The sequence below is a fragment of the Prunus persica genome, chromosome G1, assembly GCF_000346465.2.
Source record: "Prunus persica cultivar Lovell chromosome G1, Prunus_persica_NCBIv2, whole genome shotgun sequence".
Taxonomy (NCBI): domain Eukaryota; kingdom Viridiplantae; phylum Streptophyta; class Magnoliopsida; order Rosales; family Rosaceae; genus Prunus; species Prunus persica.
Window position 1 is genome coordinate 42,066 of NC_034009.1, and position 27,551 is coordinate 69,616.

Genomic DNA, 27,551 nt, shown 5'->3' on the forward strand with positions numbered 1-27,551 from the left:
TCAAGCAGTACTACAATTTCAAGATGGGTTTTCAAGGAAGGTATCACATTTTGGCTGCCCAGTGCCCACCACCATATACAATTTCCTAATCACTATTAATTGGAAGCATAGCTAAAAACCTTTTCCCAAAAAAACCAAAGGCATTAGAGATGTTCAGATTTAGAACCTAACATTGCTGAGAAGATCTAGAACACTTCACCTCAGGCCCTTGCTTTCTGCAGCAGAGGAGTGAAGGCATGGCAAGAGGAATTAGCAGCAGCATTGGACGCCAATTCCTTGCAAGAATCAAAACCAACTTCAGAAACCATCTTCAAGAACTCTTCCAATCCCAGCCGTCCAAATTTGCTCTCATCCCTCTCAATAAATCTCAAGATCTCTTTGAAAACCCCAACCTCGCAAGGCAACACGAGGCCTCCGCTGCACCCGAACCCAAACTCTTCCTCGGCCTTCTTTAGTAATCTGACGAAAACCGGGAGGTTCACGAACCAGGCCTGGATCACGACAAGGGGAGAGGGCTCGTCTGCAGTGAGAAGGACAAGGGGTTGTGGCGGGTGAGGTGGTGGGCACTCAAACTGGTGGCTGTTTGGTTACATTTATTCTTTTAATGTTTAGTTTTTATTTTTCTAATTTATTAGTTAACATTGTTATGTTAGGGTTAAGTTGTTGGACACATGTCAAAAAATTATACAAGGGACACGGAGGGACATGGAAAATGGGGACAGCAGATCCCATCCTGGATGTTATAGGGTTTTATTTCTTTCATCAACTGCTTACAAGAAACGGGAACTAGGGGAAAGAAAGAAGATTAGGGACACGAGTTACATGAATTAGCCTTGCATGAATTTTCTGTTTTAAAAAAAAAGAGAACGATATAAATATCTACATTCTAAGGTGTATGATGCTGCAGAAAGTCAGACTGGACGTGAATCCCATATTTTGCCTATAGTTTGAAAGAAAATTACCCTAGAGAGAACTGAATGAGGAAAAATATGAATTTGTCATATAGTTTAAGACGCTCGTGTTCACATTGCAGACAATGGCTTAGTAATTGTAGGATAAGCAGATGGCTGGATTATGAAATACTTTAGAAGTGAGCATAGCTTGTTTAGTTTGATTTGTTCTTATCAAGACTTGCAAACTCTGTATGCCTTTTTTTTTTCTTCTTGGATGAGTTTGCGCATGTGCAAATGATGTGTTTATTGTTGAATGTTGGGTTTCAAACGTCAGTCCCCTGACATATTTTGTATGTTCCTATATCGTGTAAAACTTGTACTGATCTATCAACCTAATGACATGTTCAGGCCAGAGCTCTTTTCTGTTTTAGCACAGAAGCTTCAATCAACAGATGTTCTTTCCTCCCACAGGATTTTTTTGACTCTCTTTCGAACTTTGAAGGAATTGTCCACTAAGCGACTTATCTCAGACCAAAAGAACTTCGCAGAGGTATAGGCTACTGTACTATTTCCTCTATTTTTCTGCAACACAGGATGTCTTCCATTTTCTCGAATTATTGTATTATGAAATCAACAATGTGCTGAGGTGTGGTCAGGTATTGGTGTTAAAACCTTATTGGGGTGGTTAAGGAGGCTTGGGTTTCTAAATGTGTCTTCCGTATGGCATTAAAAGGTTATTTATGTGTGGGATTAAGCTAGATATCCCTTTTTTCAGTTTTCATTCCTGTAATAGTTTAACATAGATATCATTTTGTGGTTTTCATTCTTGTGCAACAGTAAAATATTCCTTGAGCTGCCAATCATATGTTTTAAGGAGCAGTCTTTTCTAATTGAGATTTTAATTCTCTGTTAATCTGGTTAATTTGTTTTAGTCTCTGAGCAGGCAATGTGTAGTGTTAATCTGTTGCCTTAATTGTAAAGGAGCACATGGCTCGTAAATGTGGACAGCCCGTGGCATGGACTTTTTTTATAGTCTGGACGTTTGCTCTCGTGAAGTGTGACAAGCTACCAATAAAAATTTCTAAGAAATTTCAGAATGACTAAAAATATTTTTTTTTCTCTCTTACTAATGAGTTCAAAGGTCTTTTGTTGAAGAAGATCGTGATTGACTCGATTTCTGAGCTTTATTAGGTGTAGTGTGGAGCAATGTTGTCCAAGGCGAGTCGTTGAGTCGAGGCGTAAGCCTTTCGGATGTGTATCATTATAATTAATAAAATACACATGTTAAATATGTGATTGTGTGTGTATATATGGGGTCATGCAATTTAATTAGTGGTCATGAACCTTATTATTTATTTTCTGTTGTTGGGCAACTTATGAAGCCTAGCTTTCTGATAGCCACATACTTAAGCAGCCAACCAGAGCTGCACACCTGTTGTAGAGTAGAGAGATGTTTTTGCTGTTGAAAAATTAGGGGGCACCACAATCTTTTGTTTTAAAGGGGGTGTGTGGGCAGTGAGGATCTTGAACCTCATGCTCTACACTGTTTCTGCCAAATCTGGTTTTGAATCAAGACTCTTGATTTCCAAGCCCCTGGTGATGGGGATGACTACTGAAGTTGAGCTTCCTTATGAGGATGGACTCGAAGTCAATTTATTTAGGACGGCAACTGCCTGTTAATTTCATTTGTTTCTTTGTAGTGAATTTTGAAGCTTTACAGATATTGTCAGGTTTTGGCAAAAGAAAGGTCCTTAAAGTCTGCACACACAGATATATTACTTATTATGAAGGTGTTGTTTTTCTTGTATACCTTATGAACATCTTATACGAAACCTTCGTACTTATGGATTTTTTTTTTTTTTTTTTTTTGCAGATATCATCTCATTTCTTTGATTATAGCTGGCACCTTTGGCAGAGTGATGTGCAAACAATATTGCACGGTTTTTCTACTCTTTCTGAAAGCTACAACTCAAATACATTTGATCAACATCAGGATGAGCTTTATCTAACTTGTGAGCGATGGCTGTTGTGCTTAAAGATAATACGCCAGTTAGTAGTTTCAGGGTTTCCAAGTGATGCAAAATGTGTACAGGTAGTTAACACCCCCAACCAAAACGCAAAAGATAAAAAATATTGGTGGTGATGTCTTACCATTATCTCAGCTGCACCGACACTTTTCATCAATACGGCGGTGCACAATTATCGTTCATAACTCATCTGTGTGTATTTTTTAGGAGGTCCGGCCAGTAAAGGAGGTCTCACCCGTGCTCTTGAATGCCATTCAGTCATTTCTTCCATACTGTGAGATCTGCTCTCCTGTCTAATTTTTCAGCAAAATTGTATCTGCATAAATTATGTCGAGAAGAGGCTGTGTAAACGGTTTTTCTGGATAATGTGATGTAGGATATGGGTGAATTATAGATTTAGGTAGTTTACCGGAAGTGAAAACAATGAAAACAGAAAATTAAGGGCCCGTTCGGTAACGTTTTCGGAGAATGTTTTCTTAGAATATTTTCAGAGAATGAAAACAAGAAAGCGATTTGAAAATGCGTCTGGTAGGTTAATTAGAAAACAGATTCAGAAAACAAAAACAATGAAAACATGTCTGGTAGTACAATTTGAGAATAATAATATGTGAGTTATTTCAAGTGTATTTTTGCGAATTTATGTTCTAAAAAGAAATTTTTTTTAAATGTATAATTTAACCCCAAAAAAAATTATATTGTTTTTTAAAAGGTAAAACTATCTTTATCTCCTTTATTTTTTTTTTCTATTTTTTCAGCCAACGCCGTCCCTTTCTTTTTCTTTCTTCCTCTTCTCTCCTTTCTCTTTTCTTCTCCCATCCCATCCAAGGCCTGATATTCTCTCTCTCTCTCTCTCTCTCTCTCTCTCTCTCCCCACTTGGCAGTTTGCTTAGTGGGTGGTGGTATTGATGGTAGGGTCGATTGGGTTTGACTGGGTGGTGGTGCGATTAGCAGCTGGCTGGTCTGTTGTGGTGATTGTGGTTCGATTGGCCTGTAGTGGCTATTGGGTGGTAGCTGTTGGGTCGAGAAAGGGGGAGAGAAGAGCAGGGTGAGCGAGGGGGAGAGAAGATCTTTGTTTTTTGGTCTGATGGGGAGAGAAGATTGAGCAAGAGATTGACGACAGTGAGCAGCAGCAACTGTTCTTTTTCAACCTCCCTTGTTTTGAGCGTTTCCCGTGAGAATGAAAACATCTTTTTTTCTGTTTTCTACAAATACGCTTGAACTTGTTTTCATTTTAGGAAAACATTCTCAGTGTTTTCTGCTTTTGGCCCGCCGAACAGGTTCTTGCCGTGTTTTTGTTCTATTAAAATGAAAACAACCCCTTAAAACTTAACCGAACGGGCCCTAAATGAATAAGGATAGGTCTGGAATCACTCCAGGGGCTTCAGACCCGTACTTGGCTTCACACCAAGAATTCCAATCTCTGGAAAATAAACTTGACTCAATAACTCAAATCTCAAATCTCCATAATGAATTACATAGGCGGGTATTTATAATAATCTAACCCTAGAATGAAAAGGAAATTAAACTTATTCTAGGAAAGAAATCCTAATCCAAATAAAATAGGAAACTTAGAAATCCTACTGAAATCTGGAAAACTTAGAGAACCTAGGAAACTAACAACAACAAAAGAAAGCTGCTCCAGAATTGCAGGATTTGAAGACTGAATTAATTATTTCCTCTTCCATCTCTTTCGTTTGTAAGCCCTAATGGGTTTGACAAAGATGTCCTCATCATAATATGAACTCTCTCTCTCTCTCTCTCTCTCTCTCTCTCTCTCTCTCCATCAAAAATATTTAAACCTTTCATATGTTTTCCAAATGTCTCTGTTTTCCCAAGTTCATTAAGGGTCTCAGTTTGTGAACTGGTGTTTAAGATCCATTAATTTGCGTTATTTAGTCAGTTAGACTTGTACAGGTGTCAGTTTTTCCCTTCTAATTAATGACTATCTTTTGGGTAGAAAGGAAGCTAAAGCCACCTTGAATAACTACTTTGGATACATATATGTATGTTATGGTTGCAAATATGTTTTTGTTTAACAACATTTTCCAGAAATGTAATGTTGCCTTTTTCCAGATTCTTCCTTTCAGAAAGGACATCCTAAATTTTGGGACTTCCTAAAGAGGGCATGTACCAAGCTGATGAAGGTTTTAATTGCAATTCAAGGAAGGCATCCTTACTCATTTAGTGATAAATGTGTCCTTCCAACTGTAGTCGATTTCTGTTTAAAGAAGATAACAGAGCCTGAACCAGATGTGTTAACGTTTGAGCAGTTTCTGATTCAATGTATGGTAATGGTTAAGTGTGTATTGGAATGTAAAGAGTACAAGCCAAGTCTCACTGGTCGGGTGATGGATGAAAATGTGGTTACACTGGAGCAAATGAAGAAAAGCATATCTGGTGCAGTCAGTGGTGTCTTGACTTCCCTTATGACAAGTGAACGTATAGTGGTCTTGTGTAACATATTAATAAGAAGGTAATGATATTCTAACCTCTGTTTCACTTTATCTGGTTGCTATGGCATTATCTTGCTTTTGTTTTTACTTAATGTTTTATTAAAGGGAAGAGGAGGGGGGGTGGGGGGGTTTGTGCGGGGTGGTGTGGGGTTTTTATATGTTAGCGTCATAAATTGGTAATTTTTTTTTTTATGTAAGTTAAATATTTTAGATGTGTCTCTAGTATCTTACATAATTGATTGAGTGTACAGTGGCACCTCTTCAGTCTTATGTGCATGTGGTATCTGTTTACTCACATATAGTGTTTTTACTTATACCCTAGTTTCATTTTGGTCCTCCAACTTTGTTTTTATAGTCAATTTGGTAATCCAACTCTCTCAGTCGTGCCAATTGGGTACTTCCGTTACAGTCCTCCAATTTTGCTGTCTATTTGAGCTGTCAATTTAGGCACAAATATCTTCTAAAACGACCTACCCAGCTCTCTACTACTCATTTCCCTTCATAATTTCTTGGAATTACCCCCAAATTGAAACCTACTTCACCTATCTATCCCAATTCAGCAAGGCAGAGCTTCTTTTTCTTTTTATTTGGTTTCCATTGAATATGAATCTGCTTAATAGACAAAACCCATTTTAAAGAACCCAACAAGAGGGAGAGAGAAAGAGGGAGAGAGAGAGTTCTATGTAATTCACTTATCTCTCGTGCTTTGAAGATTGAAGCTAAAGCGCTTATTAGCTTTAACTTACAGTACTTTGATCAAGCTCCAGACTTGATTTTAGAGTTTATGGTTTCAATTTGGTTGAAAGTCTAAGGGATTATGGAGGGAAATGGGCAGTAGAGAGCTGGGTAGGTCGTTTTAGAAGATACTTGTGCTCAAATTGACAGTTTCACGCCTCAAATAGACAGCCAAATTGATGGAATGTGGCGGAAGGACTCAATTAACACGACGGAGAGAGCTGGATGACCAAATTGACTAAAAAAAGTTGACTCTTTAGAAGAAAGGAAAAGAAATAGTTAGAACAGAAGATATATACCCTAGTGAACAAGAAGCACAAGAATTTGATGAGAAGAGATATCTTTCTTCAACTGACTGTATTCTTTCTGCAGAAGAGATATCTTTCTTCTTTGTACGGAGGACCAAACGAAACTCGGGTATAAGTTCAGGGACCTTTGCAGTTAAAAACCCTTACTTATATCTTACTATTTAAATGATTCATTAGTTTGTCTATGACCAACTTCAATGTCATGGTGCTCTAACATTTCCACGGAGAGTTCCAGGTGTTTAAGTGGGAACTATGTGGTGTGTGAGGGAATCTTGGAAGACTCCTGGATGTGATTGTCCGCCTTCTTTTAATAGTGTACAAATTTTTTTTTCTTCCGTTGTTTGAGTGGCTTCAAAGCTTTCACTATATTTAGAATAGAGTGATTCAATTGATTACAGTCATGGTAGAGCCAGAAAGGCACTGAGATGCAAGGATTTGGGTTTAGAGCTTATGGTTCTATTTAAGGTACAATGAAATTATTAGATATGCTCTTTGGATACTTATTTTGGTAATATGTTGCAGGTATTTTGTTCTATCAACAAATGATTTGGAGGAGTGGTACCAGAGTCCTGAATCTTTCCATCATGAGCAGGATATGGTTCAGTGGACAGAAAAATTAAGGCCATGTGCTGAAGCTTTGTACATTGTTCTGTTTGAAAACCACAGCCAGGTTGGTGCATTTCTGCGTTTTTACATGGTTTTATCAAAACATTATTAGTTCTAAAAAACTTTATATTTTATATTTTAAGTTTCAGAAATTTGTGCTTATGTGATCTCAATTTATCAATTTTAGCTTCTTGGTCCTGTTGTGGTTTCCATCCTTAAAGAGGCAATGAATGGTTGCCCAACTTCAGTGACTGAAATAACCCCAGGGTTGCTTCTTAAAGATGCTGCTTATGGTGCTGCTGCATATGTTTACTATGAGCTCTCAAATTATCTGAGCTTTAAAGATTGGTATGTCTATTCATTACACGGATATCCATTCATTTATTCATATGTCTTGTATAGGTTATCCAAATTTAGGTACCATTGAATTGTTGAGGCATATATATTATTGTGGTGATTTGTTAAACTGATTATTTCTTAGAACTCGCATACTGTATTGTTTGTATGGAGGGTGGGTTTGTGGCTTCAAGTATGCACATGGGCAATTTTTTTTGTTCTATGTCCACAAATTTTGAGAAAATTGATTTAGGGTAGGGCAAGTTACTTATTTTTCCTTGATTTATGGAGATTACATTTTGTATATTTGTGCTCTTTTGTTAGACAGTTGCATATTTCACTCGTAACATGTTTGAGTGTCATACTTGCTAAATGATAATATAAGGCTGCAAAATTGGGTTTCCTGTATGAAAAAGAAAGGATGCAATAAAGGCTTGAAAAATAAAGGAAAAGAAAAACCAAAATTCTTGACATGCTTGTAGAGGTAGAAGTTGTTGGGACATAACTCCATGGTTGCTTTTGGTTTGTTATGGTCTATAATTGCACTATGACTGTGAGTTAACCTAATAGCAGTCACATATCTGTTAGTGAACTTTTGACCTGATAGCAGTCACAAGTTGTTGGGACATAACTCCATGGTTGCTTTCACCGTTGCAGGTTTAATGGTGCATTATCCCTTGAACTCTCAAATGATCATCCAAATATGCGTATCATCCATCGGAAAGTTGCACTAATATTGGGACAATGGGTTTCTGAGGTAGCATAATATACTCACTGGATTTGTATATATTATTAAACATACGTATCTATGTATCATAATTAACCATACTTTCTTGTGCCAACACAATGGTTTTAATTTTCCATTCTTTAATCTTACACGTTCAGGGAATGGATAGATTAAGGGGAATATCTAGTTAGAGACATTATATATAAGACTAAATCTTTCAATGTTGGAGAGAGATGCAATGTGCTGTGAATTGCACTCTATCTCAAAGGGAAGAAGTGTACGGACGTAATGAAGATTTGATGTATGTTGCAGGCAAAGTTTGTGCCATCAAGTCCAGTTTGCTCTTATGAATAAGGAAATAATATTGGTGATGAACTTGTCATTTCCTTCCATATGGATGTATACTTTTTCCTAAGTAATTTTCTAGGATAAAAAACATTTCTGGAGATAATAATGAAGTTATGCCAGTTTTAATTTGTTATTAGGACTTGTTTTCTTTTGTTTCCCTTGATATTTATTTCTGCACTAACAAATTAACTAGATATAGGACTTAATGATAGCTAGTAAACTGTTGCATTAGTTCTGGAGGTATAGAGCGGTGGAGTCCTCTGATTGTACCTTCCTTGAGTGCTCTTTTGATGGATATGGAGCTTTGCAAGAATCAATGGATCTGCTCTTGTGATATTTATTATGGCAATCTAATCCCTGATTTATTTATTTGCCATTTTCAATAGCTGTTAGCCATTTTATTTGTCATGTGTCTACTAAAATATGGAAAATGAGTCATTTTAATTTATTTTTTTTCATTTTATTGGCAGATTAAAGAGGACACAAAAAGGCCAGTTTATTGTGCTTTGATCAGATTGCTACAGGACAAGGATCTATCTGTTAGGGTATGCACATTTTTCTCATGTAGATATTGTCTCTTCATTTTTTTTCATTCATTGCTCTGAGGTTATTAAAAGCTGCTAAATTTGGTTGCTGTCCCTAGTTTAATTACTTAAGCATGTGCTTTTCTTATTTTAGTTGGCAGCCTGTAGGTCTCTGTGTTTGCATATTGAAGATGCTAGCTTTTCAGAAAGAGAATTCATCGACCTTCTCCCTATCTGTTGGGAGTCATGTTTTAAGTTGATTGAGGAGGTTCAGGAGTTTGACTCAAAGGTAAATATTCTGCTGCTTCACTTGGATGCAACCTTTTTGAATATTTTTAAAGTAATTTCCCCTTTGTTGCTTTTTGTGTATTTGATTGCAAAATGCCATAAAAATGGTGTTTGTTGCGTTTTTATTATTATCATGGGTATACTAGTGATTTGCCCCCTGAACTTGTGCCTAGCTTTTGATTAACCCCCTATCCTTTTTTTTTTTATAGAAAATTAAGGATATGAACTTTTTTTCGCCAATTTCCCCCCTACCGTCTAAATCCTCAACATTTCATCCAATTTGCCGTTAAATATGAGGGCATATTGGTCATTTCAAACATTAAAATTAATAAATATAGAAATTAAAATTAAAAAAATTAAAAATTGAAATAATAATGATATATTCACCCTCTGTTTGACAGCCACCAAAATCACCACCCTCTCTTTGATCTCTTTGGTGGCTGTTTGGGTTTCCTGGGGAGTAAGTGAGGTTAATAATAAAGATCTTGAAATTTTTTGGGTGGCTATTTAGCATTTTGATCTTGAATATTTTTTTTTTTGGGTGGCTGTTTGGGTTTTCTGGGAGGTGAGGTTGTGGATGTCGAAGAAAGAGGGAGACAGGAGGAGGGGGCGGGTGAAGAGTGGGCGGTGTTGATGTCTGTGAAGAGAGAGGAGAGAGAGGGAGACACTTTGTAGAGAACAAAAGGAAGAAAAACAAAAAAGAAGATCAAAACCCTAAAGCCTAAGGGAATAGGGCAACGAGAGAGAGGAGGCGGGAGGAGGTGAGTCGGGGGTGGGGTTGGCTGGCCTCGGGAGAAGCATCGGGCAGAGGAGGGGGAAAAAAAACCCGAGGGGAGGGGGAAGAAAAAAACTGAGTTTTGTGTTATCTTTTTCTTCTTTTTTTTCAATTTTTTTTTTAATGATTTAACAGAAAATTGGATGAAATGTTGAGATGTAGACGGCAGGGGGAAAATTGGCGAAAAAAAAGTGCATATCCTTAATTTTCTAAAAAAAAAGAATAGGGAGTTAATCAAAAATTAGGTACAAGTTCAGGGGGCAAATCACTAGTATACCCTTACTATTATATATATATATATATATATACCTTTTGCAGTGGCAGAGTAGCCACTTTTTTTTTTTTTTTTTTTAATAGAAACATTGTGTTGATAATCAAGAGGAAAAACTCCTCGATCAAGCAACAAAAACTAAAATAAAAAGTGTCTGACCTACTAAGATTGAAAATAATTCTGTAATTAAAAAAAAACACAAAACTTCAGTAAAATCATCTTAAGACTGCCATCATGTCTCTCATGATGGTAGAGTAGTGATAATCCTTGAACTGCCCCGAAACCGAAGCCCAAAGAGATGCCCAAAATTTAATTCTATCCCATAATTCCTCAACCCTTACTCCTATCAATCATTTTCCATATTAGTTTTTATTATTTCTCTCATGTTTTCCATGATCGCTTTCATTATTATAAATAAAAAAAGTACTGAAAACTATAAATGAAAGTTACCAAACAGCCTGTAGGTATTATTGGAAAACTGAACAAAGTGGCCATTGGGTTTAGCCGCTGGCCCAAAATACAGATGTGGGAATTCTGCTACCCTGTCTTGCCCAATGTGGGAGTTGGGTGTTCTTTATTGTTAAATTTCTATTATTGAAGTAAGTGTGCATCAGTGCTTGCATTCAGTTGTGCCAGGGTCCTCGTGGATGACACTACTTTTCTATCTAGCAACGAATATGGATGGGTTAATTTGTTTTATGTGTTGGATTGTTTTTGTGAAGCATCAGGTCTGAAACTGAATAAGATTAAATGCTCTTTAATGGGAATTAATATGGAGGAAGGTGTTAAATAACTTGCACGCTAGCTCTTGTTTTTTAATGTAACCAACGGCAATAGACTAAACTAGCAAATATTAGAAAACTTAGAAACACAAGAATTATACTGGTTCGGCAGAACTTTTGCTTTCGTCCAGTTGTGACTTCTCTAGATAGAGAAATCACCTCTCTTTTGATTAATAATAGAGATTACAGAACTTTTGCAACCCTAGAACTAATCTCAAAACTCTCGGCTGTCTCTCGCTGTTTTTCCACACCTAAAATAAGCCTTGCCGCACCCTATTATAGATATAGAGTTGACTTACATGTCCCAAGGCTGATTAAATTCCTATTTCTAAGTGGATTAGGAAATTACACTTATCCAAATCCAAATAGATTGCTAGAAATCCAAAACTAAATTGAATAAGGAAAACTGAAATTCTAATCACTCTACAAGAATCGATATACCTCTAATTTTTCTTAAACAATCCTAAACCAATTAGGACATATTTGACGAGCCAAAATCCTAACAATCTCCACCTTGGTGAGTCAAACCAAGTCTTGATCGTTGCACCCCAGAGTATCTTTGAACCTTCTTGAAGCAGCTTTGGAAATCTTCAAGGGTCTTCACCTTGGCAATCTTCTTCTTGCCTCATTGCAGCTCAAGTGAGGAGGTGCTCCACTTTAATCAATCAACGAGATTGATCAAGTTCAAGCAATGCTTGAACTTCTTGGCCGACACTATCTTTGTAAGAAAATCTGCGGCATTGTCATCCGTACGAATCTTTTCAATCCAAATCTCCTTAGACTTCACTCAATTTCTGGTTCTGTGATATCTTGCTTCAATGTGCTTTGATCTTCCAGAAAAAACTTGATTCTTTGCCAAGTGAATGGCACTTTGACTATCACACTTCAACTTCACACAATCTTGGGTGTTTCCTATTTGACTTAACAAGCCACTAAGCCAAATTGTTTCCTTTCCAGCTTCGGCCAATGCAATATACTCTGTCTCTATGGTCGACAAAGCTGTAATTAGTTGCAGTAGTGCCCTCCAACTGATTGGTCCTCATGCGCGTGTAAACACACAAACAGAAGTTGACCTTCTCTTATCCAAGTCCCCTGCATAATCGGCATCCACATATCCCAACACCCCTGCATTTTCTTTTTGCTTCTCAAACATAATCCTTTGTCGCCAAGAATCCTTCAAATAACACAAAATCCACTTGACTGCATCCCAATGTTGCTTTCCTGGATTTGCCATGTATCTGGAAACAACAGTGATTGCTTGAGCTATGTCGAGAAGTGTGCATACCATTGCACACATAAGGCAGCCCACGACATTAGCATAAGGCACCTTCTCCATTACTTGCTGCTCTTCCTCGGACTTAGGACACTGTTGTCCACTTAACTTGAAGTGAGCTGCCAAAGGAGTCGAGACTACCTTTGCTTCTTGCATGTTGAACTTCTCAAGTACATTCTGCATATACTTGGCTTGTGATATCCAGATCCTTCCAGCGGTCCTATCTCTCTGAATTTCCATGCCAAGGATCTTTTGCGCTGCACCTAGATCCTTCATTCCGAACTCCTCGTGCAACATGTGTAAGTCTTGAATTCTAGACTTGTCTTGACAAGCGATTAGCATGTCATCCACATATAGCAACAGCAATGACAATATGATCATCCCATCTTGGAACACATGATAGTACACGCAACAGTCATATAAACATCTTCTAAAATTGATTTTCAGCATGAAGTAATCGAATCTCTTGTACCACTGTCTTGGAGACTATTTCAGGCCATACAGTGACTTCCTTAGTTGACATACTAGATTCTCTTTCCCATATTCAACAAACCCTTATGGTTGAGCCATGAAAATTGTTTCCTCTAGATTCTCGTGGAGAAACGATGTCTTCCCATCCATCTGCTCAATCTCCATGTCATGCTGAGTTGCCATTGCTAAAAGTAATCTAATAGAAGTATGCTTGACTACGAGTGAAAGATCTCATCATAATCCACCCCTTCCTTTTGTGAGTACCTTTTAACCACGAGCCTGCCTTTGAATCTCACGGCATCTTGTTCATGTAGTCCTTCCTTTTTCCTAAATACCCATTTGCATCCCACTAGCTTTCTGCCTTTGGGCTTAGGAACCAACTCCCAAATAGAGTTTGTGTAAAGAGACTCCATTTCTTCTGTCATAGCACTTATCCAACTATCTCGCTCATCACTTGTTATTGCTTCTCAATAAGTAGTTGGATCTCTTTGACTAATTTTGAGAGCGTAATTAACTTCATCTTGGTTAAACCCAAACCTGTTAGGTTTCTTCTTGTTTCAATTAGGTTTGTCTGGTGCTATGCATCTCTGGAATGCAGGTGGATTGTTGGTTAGAGTTCGAACCCTTTGGGATGTTTGGTGGATTATAATGCCTTCAAACTGTCTTGTTTCTGGCTCCACTTGATTCCTAACTGTTGAACGATGTTGATGCTATTCTTCCTCAAAACCATCAAATTCGGCATCTTGCTCAATTTGCTCCACCTGAGCTTATTCTTCGTCTAAATTGATTAATGGAACTTTTGTTGCTTCAATTTTAGCATCGTCTTTCTTCTCCCTACTACTCTCGACTTTATTCAGAGGCATGGTTGTCTCATCAAAGACATCATCTCGGCTGACAACCTTTTTCCTATTGTTGATATCCTAAAGCTTGAACTCTTTCACTCCTTTCTCAAAACCTAAAAATATGCAATGTGTAGACTTTGGTTTGAGCTTGGACCTTTCATCACTTGGAATATGTGCGTAAGCACTATAGCCGAATACCTTGAGCTTGGAATAGTCCACCGGCTTCTCAGACCATACCTCTTCTGCACTATTAAAATCAAGAACTGTAGATGAGGATCTGTTAATTAAATAACTTGCATGATTAACAGCCTTTGTCCAAAAACTATCAGGCAATCTTGCATGAAATTGCATGCTCCTCTCTCTCCATGAGAGTTCGGTTCATCCTCTCAGCAACTCCATTTTGTTGGGGATTATTCTTTACTGTGAAGTGCCTTATGATGCCTTCCTACTTGCACTAATCGGTAAACTCATTATTTGTATATTCACCTCCATTGTCACTTCTCAGGTACTTGATCTTTCTTCCAGTTTGATTCTCGATTTCTGTTTTCCATTTCTTGAACTGTGCAAAAACCTCATATTTCTGCTTCATGAAATAAATCCAAACCTTCTTAGAAAAATCATCCATGAAAGTAACAAAATACCTAGCTCCATTTGATTTGGTTGGTGCAGGGCCCCAAACATCTAAGTGAATATAGCTGAGTTGCTCCTTGCTTTGGTTATCTGCATTACTACTCGTGAATGATACCTTCCTTTGCGTTCCAAGAACAAAATATTCACAGAAGTCCAGTTTGCAAGATGACATGCCTTCCACAGGCCTTGCTTGTGTAATTCTTGCAGCCCTTTCTGGCTTATGTGCCCAAGCTTTTGATGCTAGAGTTCAGTCTTGTCTTTTATATCTTGATTTACAGAAACAACTGCTCCCCCGACTATAGTGGTCTCAATTAATTTATACAGCTTATTAGGTTGTAGGTTACCCCACATTACCACCAGTGATCCTTTGGCTACCCTGAGTCTTCCCTTTTTAGACTTGTACCTATAGCCGACCTCATCTAAAGTACCCAAGGAAATCAAATTCTTTCTTAGTCTGGGGACATATCTAATGTTCCCCAAAACTCATATCATCCCATCAAACATTCTGATTCGAACAGTGTCGATTCATTTTACATTCATGAAGAATCGTCCCCCATTAAAACTTCCCCGCTGCTGACTTCTTTGTAAGTTTCAACCCATTCTCTTACTGCACACATGAAAAGTGCATCAGGTATTCAAAATCCAATTTGTGAAAGCCTTGGAGCTTGATGTTATTGAAAGAAGCTCCCCGTCACTCTCATGCTCAGTGACTGCACTAGCTGAACCTGAGCTTCCTTCCAACTTGGCTTTCTTCTCTTTCCAAATCTTGCAGTTCCTCCACCAATGATCAGCTGAACCACATTCGAAGCAACCTTCTTTTCCTTTTTCTTCTTGAATTTTGACCTACCTCTGTTGCCTGTTTTCTCTTCCTTTGTCTTTTCACGCCCCCTCTCCTTGCCTTTGGCATAAAGGCCTTGAGAGCTTTCAGTTATATCATCTAGTTTAGCATATGACTGAAGAGCTTGAATTATGTCTTCAAGCTTCAGGGACTCATTTCCAAACATTAGAGTTGTTCGTAAGTGCTTGAAAGACGAAGATAGAGAGCTCAGCAAGATGATAGCCATATCATCATCTTTGTAAGTTTTTTCAACCTTTTGAAGATTAGTTATGCAATTCTGGAACCTGCATATGTGATCTTCAATATCGCCTCCTTCTTCCAGTCGAAGTCCAAATAGTTCATCCTTCAAAAAAAGTTTATTGGACACGGTTTTGCCCATATAAACATTCTCCAACTTTTCCCATGCTTTATGGGCAGTCATCTTTTCGGTGATGTGTGACTGAACTAATCTTGTGAGATGGATCTCGATGGAATTCTTGGCCTTCTTGAGAACCTTAGTCCATGCTGCATCTATCATGCTTGCCGGCTTCTCATCGTTGAGTGCATCATCCAAATCTTGCTGTATCAGTACGTTCTTCATCATCCTTTGCCAGTCCGTGAAGTCATCCTTGCCGTCAAAGGGCTTTAACTCAGGTCCTAAATCCGCATTCATCTTCCCTTTAGACATTGTAGAACCCCTTGAACCTGGCTCTGATACCAATTGTTAAATAACCCGCACACTAGATCTTGTTCTTTAATGTAACTAACGGCAATAGACTAAACTAGCAAATATTAAAAAACTTAAAAACACATAAGAATTATACTGGTTTGGCAAAAATTTTGCTTACGTCCAATTGTGATTTCTCTTCTAGAGAAATCACCACTCCTTTGATTATAATAGAGATTACATAACTTTTGCAACCCTAGAACTAATCTCAAAACTCTCGGCTGTCTCTCGCTGTTTTTCCACACCTAAAATAAGCCTTGCCGCACTCTATTTATAGATATAGAGTTGGCTTACATGTCTCAAGGCTGATTGAATTCCTATTTCTAAGTGGATTAGGAAATTACACTTATCCAAATCCAAATAGACTAATAGAAATCGAAAATTAAATTGAATAAGGAAAACTGAAATTCTTTCCTAATCCCTCTAGGACAAGAATCGGTATACCTCTAATTTTCCTAAAACAATCCTAAACCAAATAGGACATATTTGACGTGCCACAATCCTAACATAAGGAAAATTAGAAAGACTGGCTAATTTGTGGGGATGCAGAGTTGGTTTGTGGCCCGTTAAATATTTGGGACTTCCTATGGGAGAAAATCCAAGAGCCGAAACTTTCTGGAATCCGGTCATCGAAAAAGTTGAGAAAATATTGCAAAGATGGAAATCAACATTCCTTTGAAGAGGGTGCAGATTGACTTTGATTCAATCTGTCCTCGGAAGTTTTCTAACCTACTTTTTGTCTCTTTTCAAGATTCCAAAAGGAGTGGCTAGCAAACTGGAAAGACTGATTCGGAATTTGTTTTGAGAAGGTGTGGGTGATGGTAAGAAGGATCATCTTATTATATGGGAAGTGGTTTCTCGGCCAGAAGAGAAGGGAGGTCTGGGTATTGGCAATCTGCTAGTCAAAAATAAGGCATTGCTGGGGAAATGGCTTCGGCGATTTCCACTTGAAAGAGAATCCCTTTGGCATGCAGTGATTAGAAGCAAGCACGGGCTTAGCTAAAATGGCTGGGATACCAAGATAGTTATGAAAGCTTCAAGTAGAAATCCTTGGAAAGATATATCAAGTTTATAGTTCTTTTTTAGGGTGTCGTCAGTTTGGGGTGGGAAGAAGGGATAGAATTAAGTTTTGGGAAGATGTGTGGTTGGGAGAAAGCTCTTTGCAAAACTTATTTTCCAGACTTTATAATTTGTCTAGATATCACAACAAGAATATTTCCAGTCTTTTGAATTCTATTACTGCACCCTTTGAAGTGGGACTTTGGTTTTCGAAGGAATCTGTGAGATGTTGAGTTAGGGTAGTTATCATCTTTTATATCAAGATTGGAATGGGTTCGGCTCCACCGCTCAAGGGCTGACACGAGAAATTGACGTCTTGATGCTGCAGGGAATTATTCCTTTAAATCTTCCGTTGTTTTCTGCTTAACAATGAGGTAGATGACGTGTTCCAGCCATACAGATTGAATTGGAAGTCTAAACCAGACCACCACCCCCAACTCTCTCCCCCTGCGAAGTGAACGGTTTTACTGGGTTTTTGGCTCATGGGAAGGTCAACACTTGTGACATGATTCAAAGGAGACCAAATTCCTGCCTTTGCCCCTCAATGTCAGAGAAGCATAAATCCAAAAAAGGGGAAGAAAGCCAAGGTTTTATGGGGATGCATTGTATTGGCTGTTTTTTGAAGACTATACTTGTCGCGAAAGAGAGGAGTTATGGGAGAAAGTTAGATTATGGTCTTCACTATGGGCATCAATTTCTACAGACTAGGAGATTTATCTGTTTGGATTATTTGGCTAGATTGGAAAGCAGCCATTCGCTAGTTTTCCATGTTTTCTTTTGCTAGAAGTTTAGGAGCTTGTTTCATCTAGCTGTTATATCTCTGTTTAGTTTTCTTTTTGTGGCCATCTTGGCCACCACTGTATTTTATTGTTTTATGCAATAAAATTTTGTTTCTTAAAAAAAACATAAAAGTTGTGGCAGGGTCCTGTTTTATTTAAAGGTTTGAATTTCATAAGAAAAGTCTTGATAATTTGTGATAAGAAATTATAGTATGCATTTTTCCACATATTTCTCGTGGTTTAACAAAAGTATAAGAAATTATAGTATGCATTTTTCCACATATTTCTCGTGGTTTAACAAAAGTTGTGATTCACTTTCCTTTATTTTCAGGTTCAGATTCTGAACTTGATTTCTATTCTTATTGGACACATGAGCGAAGTTATGCCATTTGCAAACAAGCTAATTCTATTTTTTCAGAAGGTATGAGAACATTTATTTTGTCTTCAGTCTTCTATTGTTTCTTCTACTGTTCTAAATGTCACAGTACCTAATGTACTAGAAAGGAATGATTTTTAAAATTGATTTTGGAAAAACATGCGATACTGTTGAGTAACTTGGTTGTTTAAAAGTACACAACAGATAGGCAAGCAGAATGCTTTGATTTCTCTCTCTCTCCCTCTCTCTGCCTCACACGCACACACACATTTGATAAGTCTTTTCTTTTGTTTCTTTGCAAAGGTTTGGGAGGAATCTTCCGGTGAATGTCTTCTGCAGATTCAACTTCTTGTTGCTTTGAGAAACTTTGTGGTTGCACTTGGCTACCAGTCGCCAATTTGCTATGACATATTGCTGCCTATTCTGCAAAAGGGAATTGATATAGATAGCCCGGATGAACTCAATCTTCTAGAGGACAGCATGCTGGTTTGCCTATTTAAGTTTGTCTTTAATATTTTACCAGCCGACATTATCATTGTAATTTTCATGCTAAATGCAGTTAGCTTAATGTGCAGTTATGGGAAGCCACACTTTCTCATGCTCCTTCAATGGTGCCTCAACTACTAGCATACTTCCCATGTGTAGTAAAAATCATGGAAAGAAGTTTCGATCACTTGCAGGTTAGAAATTTTGATCCTGCAGGGCCTGTCTGTTCTGCATATTTTCTGGTCTTATTGTTCTGGAACTTGTCTGATATTGTGTGTTATTTTATCATTTAACTCCACTCTCAATCTGCCAACCCATGGATGCTTAGTATAGCGTGGGGTACACTGGTATTAGTTGCACTATAATTAACTAGTTATAGTAATAACCATTTGCATTGGTTTTGAAAATTTAGAGACAGGTTTACATGTTTGTGCATTATCAACATATCAAAAAACTTTTTAACTTTTATGAGAAACAAGGACTTCATTAAAGTCGATAAGTTACAAAATAGTGTGTTGTGGTGGATATTGTCCACCATCTAGACAGCATACAAGACAACATCTCTTAGTATTGTTTTCAAAGGCGCCTCGCTCACCTTATTGAGGAAGACGTATGCTTCTGGATAAAAGGTGAGCCACACACACCTTGAGGACCCTCTGGGAACTTTTTTGTTTTTTTTGTTTTAAAGAACATGAAGACCCCACTCCACTCCTGGAGTTAATCAGATCTTCTCCAGGTCTTCTTCTCTTGGTTTCTTCTTCGGACCTTCTTCTTCTAAGGGGTCTTCTTCTCTGGGTTATCTTCATCTATGGGTCTTCTCCTCGGTTTCAAAATCAGGGGGAGTTTGGGTTATGTCTTTTGAGTTTCTTAGTTTCTTAGTTTTGCATAGGGGCAGTTCAGATGTGGTAGTGATGTATTCTTATCAGTTTAATGAAGTTGATGTGTGGCTATCACGAAGGCAACGTAGCAGCTGTATCATATTATCAAGAAAATCAGTTTTACAAAAAAAAAAAAAAAAAAAAAGGAAATAGCATGCGCACTAATAAACATAATATGTGGACTGAAATATTAATAGAGAAAGACTAAGCAAAATACGAAAAGACTGCTGGTAATAAAAGACTTATAATAAATTTTAAAAGGAAAAAAATACTTGTGATGAAATATAAAAGTTCTCACAAATTATCTGCAATTTGTACTAATTATAATTACAAATTATAACTTTTCCCTAGAACTTCCCCCAAAAGTCTCAATCAATAACAATACGCATGACGCTTAAATAACCCAATTCACTCTCACTACTCCAACTCAAAGGAGAAGAGGGGACTGATGTGAAAAGGATATACATATGGGAGATTCTCTTAACTAGTTATGTTCCAGAAATATGAATCTCCCCATTCCCCACAATGAGACTAATATTTTGAGAAAACAAGTCAACTCCTTGCGATATGTTCTTCCAAGGCCTCCTACAAGACCTCTGCTTATCAAATTAGAGTGCCATTCATTAGCTTCAAGACTATATCTGCTTTGAATGATTGTGTTTCAGTGAATCCCACTCCAGAGGAAATCTCTAAAGGTCAGTTAGGCTGGCACAAGAACGCCACTGGCCTGCAGAATTAAAATGGGCATGCCACGGCTTGAGCATCAAGTCGGCAGGGAGTGGGCACCCATGTTGTACTAGGTTGAGATATTTGGCCCATCAGATACGACTTGAAATGGTCCCGTGTTAGGAAAGAGCAAAAAGGGTCTCGTGCCAATAACACGCATGAAACCATGTACTAAGCACAACCCGTTTAACATTATCAAATAAATCACAACTCTATAACAAGTGCCATTGTTTAATCTGATGAATCTCATAACCACCAGCTTGGTATAATTACTTTGTTTTCAGTGTTTTCTTTTCTATAATTTCAGAAGTCAATAATGTATCAAATGTTTTGTTTTATTGACTATGTTTTTTTTTAAGAAGATGAACGATTTTATTAACGAACAAACAAAGGAAGTACACAAACGGGAACAAAGAACATTAAGACCTATGAAGCTATAGGCCCCCCCAAAGATACAGAACTAAGAGGCTACAATACCCAGCACAACACTAAGACAGAAAGAGATAGAAATACAGAAAGAGATTACAGCACAGCAGCTACTAAATCCCGCACTATATAGGAGTAGGAATAATCCTTGAATGCCGTCGTAATGGATGCCCATAGTGCCGCCCAGAATTTGACTCTCTCCCAAATCTCTAACTCACTCCCGCCGCTGTAATCATCGAAAATCATTCTATTTCTCTCATGCCAAATATTCCAGAGCAGCGAATGCCCTAGACAACCCCATAAAATTAAGGCCTTCTTTCCCTTACAAAGGGCATCCAACCGAGTACTGATTAGGGAGAAACAATCCTTAGGTATTACCCAGATGGCCTTAACCTCCCTTATTAAGGACCACCACAGGTTTAGAGAGAAGGGACAGTGTAAGAACAGATGATCTGCATTTTCCTCATGCCCCTTGCAAAGAACACACCAATGGGGAGACAGACACATATACGGACGTCTCCTTTGAATCATGTCACACGTATTGGCTTTCCCAAGGTAACCAACCAAAGAAAAACTTTAACCTTAGGCGGAGAACTGGTTTTCCAGATAAGGGGGTGCGGGGGAAACGTGTCCACTAAACCATTAGAATGAAGATATGACGAATATGATTTGCAAGAGAACACGCCAGATTCATCAAGCAGCCACCTTCTCCCATCCGACCTAGCTCTAGATAATCTGACATGCCCTAGGATACCCAACAAACTTATAGCTTCATCTAACTCCCTGTCATTCAGGTTTCTTCTGAACCCAAAATCCCAATTAACAGGAACGGAGTTGTTATCCACAAAATGTGAAATGCTTAGTAGTTGTTTTGTGGACACCGCAAACAATCTAGGAAATAGATTCTTTAGCACTCCTTCGTTCACCCATGAATCCTCCCAAAATCTCACTCTTTTTCCATTGCCGACCACCAAGCTACAACATTCATGAAAGGTCTGGTACCCATAAGAGATGTCCTTCCAAGGGTTACATGAGGAACCAATAGTACCAGATTTAGCATCCCAACCATTCGAAGACGTCCCGTATTTGCTTTTAGTGATATTATTCCACAAAGACCGAGGCTCCAGCGGGAATTGCCACAACCATTTAGCCATCAAAGCTTCATTTTTTTCTTTCAAAGCCCCCGCACCCAAACTGCCTTGCAGCGTAGGTTTGGCACAATATCCCACTTTCCCAAATGGTCCCTCTTTCCTTCTTCCGTACCTTCCCAAAGAAAGTTTCTCATAATCATCTCCACCTTTTTTATCACCCGATTAGGCATCTTGAAAAGGGACATGAAGTACGTAGGCATGTTACTTAACACTGCCTGAATCAGAGTTAATCTTCCACCTTTTGATAAGAAGGCTTTTTTTCCATTTTTCAAGTCTTGTTTCAATCTGCTCTATTATTGGTTCCCAGAAAACAATAGCTCTAGGATTTCCACCAAGAGGGAGTCCCAGATAAGTCATACGCCAGTTTCCTACCTCGTATCCCCAATCAGCGGCCAACCTTGCCAAATAAGGTCCGCTACAGTTAATTCCCAATACTGAAGATTTAGAGCTATTGATTTTCATACCAGAAGCCAAACAAAAGTTATCAAGCAGGTCAAGAAGGTTAAACCAATAGTCCTCCTTGTCATCCAGAAAGAAGATGGTGTCATCTTGTAGATGAGACACCTCAACTCGATCACGTCCACTGTGGATCAAATTATGATGTTGTGCTGCTTCCAAAAGGCAGCTCAGCACGTCAATCACCAGAGTGAACAGAAAAGACGATAATGGATCTCCTTGCCTCACCCCTCTAGAAACCTTAAATTTGCCTCGTGGCTTCCCATTTATCATGATTTAGAAATTAACAGAATCTAAGCACCCTCTCACCCACTTTCTCCATCTTGATCCGAATCCTTTTCTGACCAGAACTTCATCTAAGAAAATCCACTCTACGTGGTCATAAGCCTTCTCAAAGTCAATTTTGAAGACTAGCCCAGATTTATTAAGCTTTTTGGTCTATCCACTCTACGTGGTCATAAGCCTTCTCAAAGTCAATTTTGAAGACTAGCCCAGATTTATTAAGCTTTTTGGTCTCCTCAACGACTTTGTTTGCCACCAATACTGCATCCAAAATCTGGTTTTATTGACTATGTTATCATGTATGTTATTTTCATTCATCATTTTATCAAACAACAACTTTGGAAATAGGTCAAGTGATTTCACATCTTTAGAAATCTCTTCAACCACTTGCTTACCAAAGCCACATTCCTCTTAATCAAATTTCCAGCTCCTATGCCTCCTATTACTTGGGAATTGTACTTACAAAGTTTGGTACATGGTTATGATTTTTTGACTGGAAACATATTGTAATACATGGAGACGAGGGTAAAACCAAAATTACTCTGTTGGAGCATTTTTTTTCCTTCAATTCTTGTCATTTAGTCCACGTGGCAATTTGACATCCCCTTTGGTGATGCTCTTATTGCTGGCCTGTATAACAGAATTGGATATAGAGATACTCCACTTTTGAAATTTCCATTTGATTGGAATCTAAGGACCATATCATATTTGCCAAGCAAAGGACACCTTCAGGAAAAGCATAACCGAAGTTGGTAGAACGGTTTTCTTGAAGAATAACGTAAAGCAGGGTTTAATGGATATTCTGATGACAAGAAATTTGACATTGTTTCCATCAGTGTAGTCCAATATTGATTTTGTTATTTTGTGAATTGCAAAGATGTATCCCTGACCTTTTTTCTTGAAGTGGATTATATTTAAATTAAAATGACTTTTCTATGTTTACATTGCTGGTAAGGGCTGCTGTTCTCCATTTGTTCAATGCTAATTTTTTATCTCCATGTTATTAATAACTTGTTTTACTAAGTAATACTCAAACTGAATCTAAACCACATTACTTATGCAAACCAAGTATTAGGATTGGTTTTTTCACATGGTTGTAGATCTCTGTATTAGTTTTCTTGTTTCTTTCTGTTATTGGTGGATTACTTGTCCAATTTTCTGTATGGTGTTTTTTATGAAATATAATTTCTCCTTTTCAAAAAAAAAAAAAGAAAAAAAAATCTTGCTAACTATACGGGAGTCCTATTTGAGTAGCTGTCTTCTCTTCAGTTGCATATCATGGGAAAATCTGTTGCTCGATTAGTTGTAGAGATTCCAATGTAATTATAGCTGCATTATCTTCATTTCTTGGTTTTTGTTTGCTCCAATCTTTTCCCAAAAAATTTATATGTTAGAAGTTTTTCTTCTCTCTCTCTCCCCCTCTTTTTCTCGGCATTTATTCTGTTATGCTTTGTTATGTTTGTACTTTATAATATCTTAACTCAAACTTCATTGCAGATTGCTGTCAGTATAACTGAGGATTACATTATCTTAGGCGGATCTGAATTTCTAAGTATACATGCTTCAAGTGTTGCTCAAATTCTAGATCTGGTTGTTGGAAATGTCAATGATAGAGGACTACTTTCAACTCTTCCTGTCATTGATATTCTAATACAGGTACTGATCAAAACTTGCAAGTGAAGATTAGACAGTAGAATAACAGGCCATTTAGACAACTCGGGGAATCAACTATGCCTTTCTAATTGTCCTATTAATACATGCTTCGTCTACTCCTAAACACTGAGAAAGTTGGAACTGCCAAAGCTTTCAACTTGTACAGAATTTCGAGTTATTATGTTATAGACACGTTTTTCTATAGATTGCTTAAACAAATAATCTTTTATGCTCTTAGAACTGGCACTATTATGATAGACCTCAATATATTCGTCCTTTTAAATACCAACTCGTTTTTGTTGCTTTGCAGTGTTTCCCGTTAGAAGTGCCCCAGTTGATCAGCAGTACATTACAAGTGAGGTCCTTTGCTCTTAGATCTTTGATAATCTTATTTTGAAGTATTTCATTTTTTTTCCCCAAGAAAGAATTTATATAATGTTATGCCTTTGGGAGCCCTTCTTAAAGCTAGAATTCCTTTCTGTTCAATGTTGCTAGAAATTAATTGTTATATGTTTGAGTGGAGGCGACGACCAAGATCCTTCTAAGACAGCTGTTAAAGCATCTTCAGCTGCCATCCTGGCAAGAATTTTGGTCATGAATACCAATTACCTAGCCCATTTGACATCAGAACCATCACTTCTGTTGCTCCTTCAGAGTTCGGGTATCCCAACTGAGGAAAATGTACTTCTTTGTCTTGTTAACATATGGCTTGACAAGGTTAGTACAGTACAACATGCGTCTCTATACAAGGATACTTCTGAGGATTGTTGATTTTTCTCTCTTACTATATCCGACCATTTGTATCATGCATGTTCTGAGACACCAGTGTAGGGTGTTCTATGAATTTGCAATATATATTTTCATGCATAGGAGTGAGCTCTGTTCCGTTGGATTCCCATCTGAAACTGATTCAAAATTGTCACAACCCAGCACTAACCAAAAGCCAAGCCAACCCTGCCCAATAAAAACAGGTCGCCAGGTCAGGTTGGGTAGCAAATCAGTTTATAATATAGGCTTTAAATAAAATATAGGTTTAAAAAGAATAACTTAATGGGTCCAAGAGCCCATACAAGCCCAACAAGAAATTGCAAGAAACTTCGTTGGGCAGAAGACAGACAAGTAAAAGCTCCTATAGGTGAAATATAACATAGGCATGCTTTTAACACCAAACACTGCCCAAAAACACATTGCAAGAAACTTTGTTGTGCAGAAGACAAATGAGTAAAAGATCCTCTAGGTGAAATATAACAGAGGCATGCTCTTAACACCAAACTCAGCGTAGATGAGTTGGGCAATTGGCATCCTAAGACTGAACAAGTCCTAGGTTCCATTACTATCAAGCACAACGATGGACTTTTCAAAATCATATAATGCTGTTTCAAGTTGATGTAATGTTGTTTCAAGTTTGTTATTTTGGGTATTAAAATGACCTAATCCGGCAATGAGTAGACTTTTGTGGGTTGAAAACGTATTGATTCGATTCAACTCGCCACGATACAGAAAGCCAAACCAGACGGCTTGGGTTGGATCAGACAGGTTTGTCTGGTGGGTCAGATAAAATGCCCACCCCTAGAGTGTGTGTGCATTGTTTGTTTTTTATGAGAACAAGACATATTGTTATAACTCAGTAGTGCTTGTAGACATTGTTCTTTCAGAGTCGAATATATTTTATATAAAGTCGTTTTGCTCTATAGTTAATCGAAAGGAATTATTTCTGAAATTAGTTTTTCAAAGTTTTTTTATTTGTCCTCCCTCCACCCTTTTTCATCTCTCCCTCTCCCATATATTTCCTCCCTATATCTAACAATAAAAAATGAAACCTAAAAACGAAAAAGGTTACCAAACAGGCCATTAATTTTTCTGTATTCTGTAATATAATGTTAAATTCTACATTCATAATACATTGTACATTTAACGCATTTTTGTTAAATATATGATTGTTGTAATGTATGTGGTCAAAAATATATTTATAGTGCCAAGGCAACCCTAATAAGAGATAATGTGCTGTGCCAGAGAGCATAGCATAGCTCACTCCAGGTATCGTTGTTTTGGAAGTTCTTGTGCTCTATACATGTTGAAGTGAAGAATTAAAGCTGTTCTTATGGAAAATGAATAAATGGGAATGAGCAGGATTTCCTGTAAATTAATTTATTATTGCCTTTCTGGTGTGTTTGTCAAAAAAAATTTAAATTTTGGTCACAGGCAGACAATGTATCTTCCATCCAAAGGAAGACGTATGGCTTAGCTCTTTCTATAATTCTGACATTAAGACTTCCTCAAGTCCTCAACAAACTTGATCAGATCCTGAGGTATGAGTTTCACCATGAATTCGGTCAGTCATCTCTTTTCTGATTATTGGATGATCTTTATAAAATGTTGCTTATTTATACACGCAGTGTGTGTACAACTGTAATTTTGGGTGGCAATGATGACTTAACAGAGGAGTCAAGGTTAGATCCCTTGTGATTCTACTTTGATTTGCTTGCCCATATCAAACAACTATATTTCTCATAAATTTTTCCCAATCAACAACAGTGGTGATAATATAACCTCCAGCGGATCCCTTAGTAAGGGCACCATTCCAAGTAAAGAATTCAGAAGAAGACAGGTGAACCACCCTTCATTCTTCTCCTTTGTGGTCCATGGCACTCTTCTGATATTACCTGTGATTGCTGTAGTCGCTGATTAAATAAATTCATGAGGTAATATTTTCCTGATGAAGTTATTATATCCCACTATAGCTCAAGTTTTCAGACCCTATCAACCAAATGTCTCTAGACGCTTCAGTGAGGGAAAATCTTCAGACATGTGCTACCCTTCATGGAGAATCTTTTAATAAGGCCATTGGATGCATGCATCCCTCAGCATTTTCACAACTAAAGCAGGCATTAAAGATGGCATAGCTGGCTTTCATACCTTTTATGTTTCCAATTGATTGGTGGTTTCGTGTTCAAGCCCTTCATATTTTCCTTTTTCTCCAATGTGAAAACGATATGAGGTGAGTTCTTCAATACTCGTAACCATGCTATGTCTAAATATCTCAGGGGAAAGGTAAAAAGGTAAACTTTTGGGTTGTGGCTGGGCAACACAAAGGATTTTAGAAGGTGAACCTTCCCACCAAAAAGGTAGGAGATAGCTAGGGGAATGGAGGTAGCATATGTCCTTAATGAAATTGAGAAAGTAAATAATGTGTTAGCTCATTATTATGTTAGATGGGTTAAATCATCTATTCATCAAGAGTATGCTTACTTTTAGCTAAATTCAAATTATCAGAATTGTGATCTTTTTGAAAGAGCGGAACTTACCTCGGCCATAGTTTAAAGACATTAATTTTCTCTTTTGATGTATTGTTCCAATTGTATTGAACGAGTACTGCTCGTGTTGTTAATTAGTTCTCTCTGTGCACTGTCCACTGTGCGCATACATGGTTTTTGCAGTATCTGACA

General features: G+C 37.7%; 1 protein-coding gene across 2 annotated transcripts in view; it reads left to right on the forward strand.

The window, feature by feature from the left end:
- Positions 1 to 27,551, forward strand: part of LOC18793189 (importin-11) — a 29,574-nt gene that overhangs the window by 1,722 nt on the left and 301 nt on the right. Inside the window, exons 5-23 of one of the 2 annotated variants that reach the window (XM_020554168.1) lie at positions 1,302 to 1,443; positions 2,767 to 2,985; positions 3,128 to 3,194; positions 4,994 to 5,393; positions 6,939 to 7,086; positions 7,210 to 7,370; positions 8,016 to 8,115; positions 8,904 to 8,978; positions 9,112 to 9,246; positions 18,003 to 18,092; positions 18,351 to 18,533; positions 18,623 to 18,727; positions 23,950 to 24,108; positions 24,416 to 24,460; positions 24,601 to 24,822; positions 26,308 to 26,414; positions 26,502 to 26,555; positions 26,641 to 26,713; positions 26,847 to 27,103. In XM_020554168.1, the coding sequence (XP_020409757.1) occupies positions 1,302 to 1,443; positions 2,767 to 2,985; positions 3,128 to 3,194; positions 4,994 to 5,393; positions 6,939 to 7,086; positions 7,210 to 7,370; positions 8,016 to 8,115; positions 8,904 to 8,978; positions 9,112 to 9,246; positions 18,003 to 18,092; positions 18,351 to 18,533; positions 18,623 to 18,727; positions 23,950 to 24,108; positions 24,416 to 24,460; positions 24,601 to 24,822; positions 26,308 to 26,414; positions 26,502 to 26,555; positions 26,641 to 26,713; positions 26,847 to 27,008 (2,647 nt within the window). In that variant the 3' untranslated portion in view covers positions 27,009 to 27,103. The remainder of the gene's footprint in view (positions 1 to 1,301; positions 1,444 to 2,766; positions 2,986 to 3,127; positions 3,195 to 4,993; positions 5,394 to 6,938; positions 7,087 to 7,209; positions 7,371 to 8,015; positions 8,116 to 8,903; positions 8,979 to 9,111; positions 9,247 to 18,002; positions 18,093 to 18,350; positions 18,534 to 18,622; positions 18,728 to 23,949; positions 24,109 to 24,415; positions 24,461 to 24,600; positions 24,823 to 26,307; positions 26,415 to 26,501; positions 26,556 to 26,640; positions 26,714 to 26,846; positions 27,104 to 27,551) is intronic. The other variant, XM_007225519.2, reaches the window with a different exon arrangement.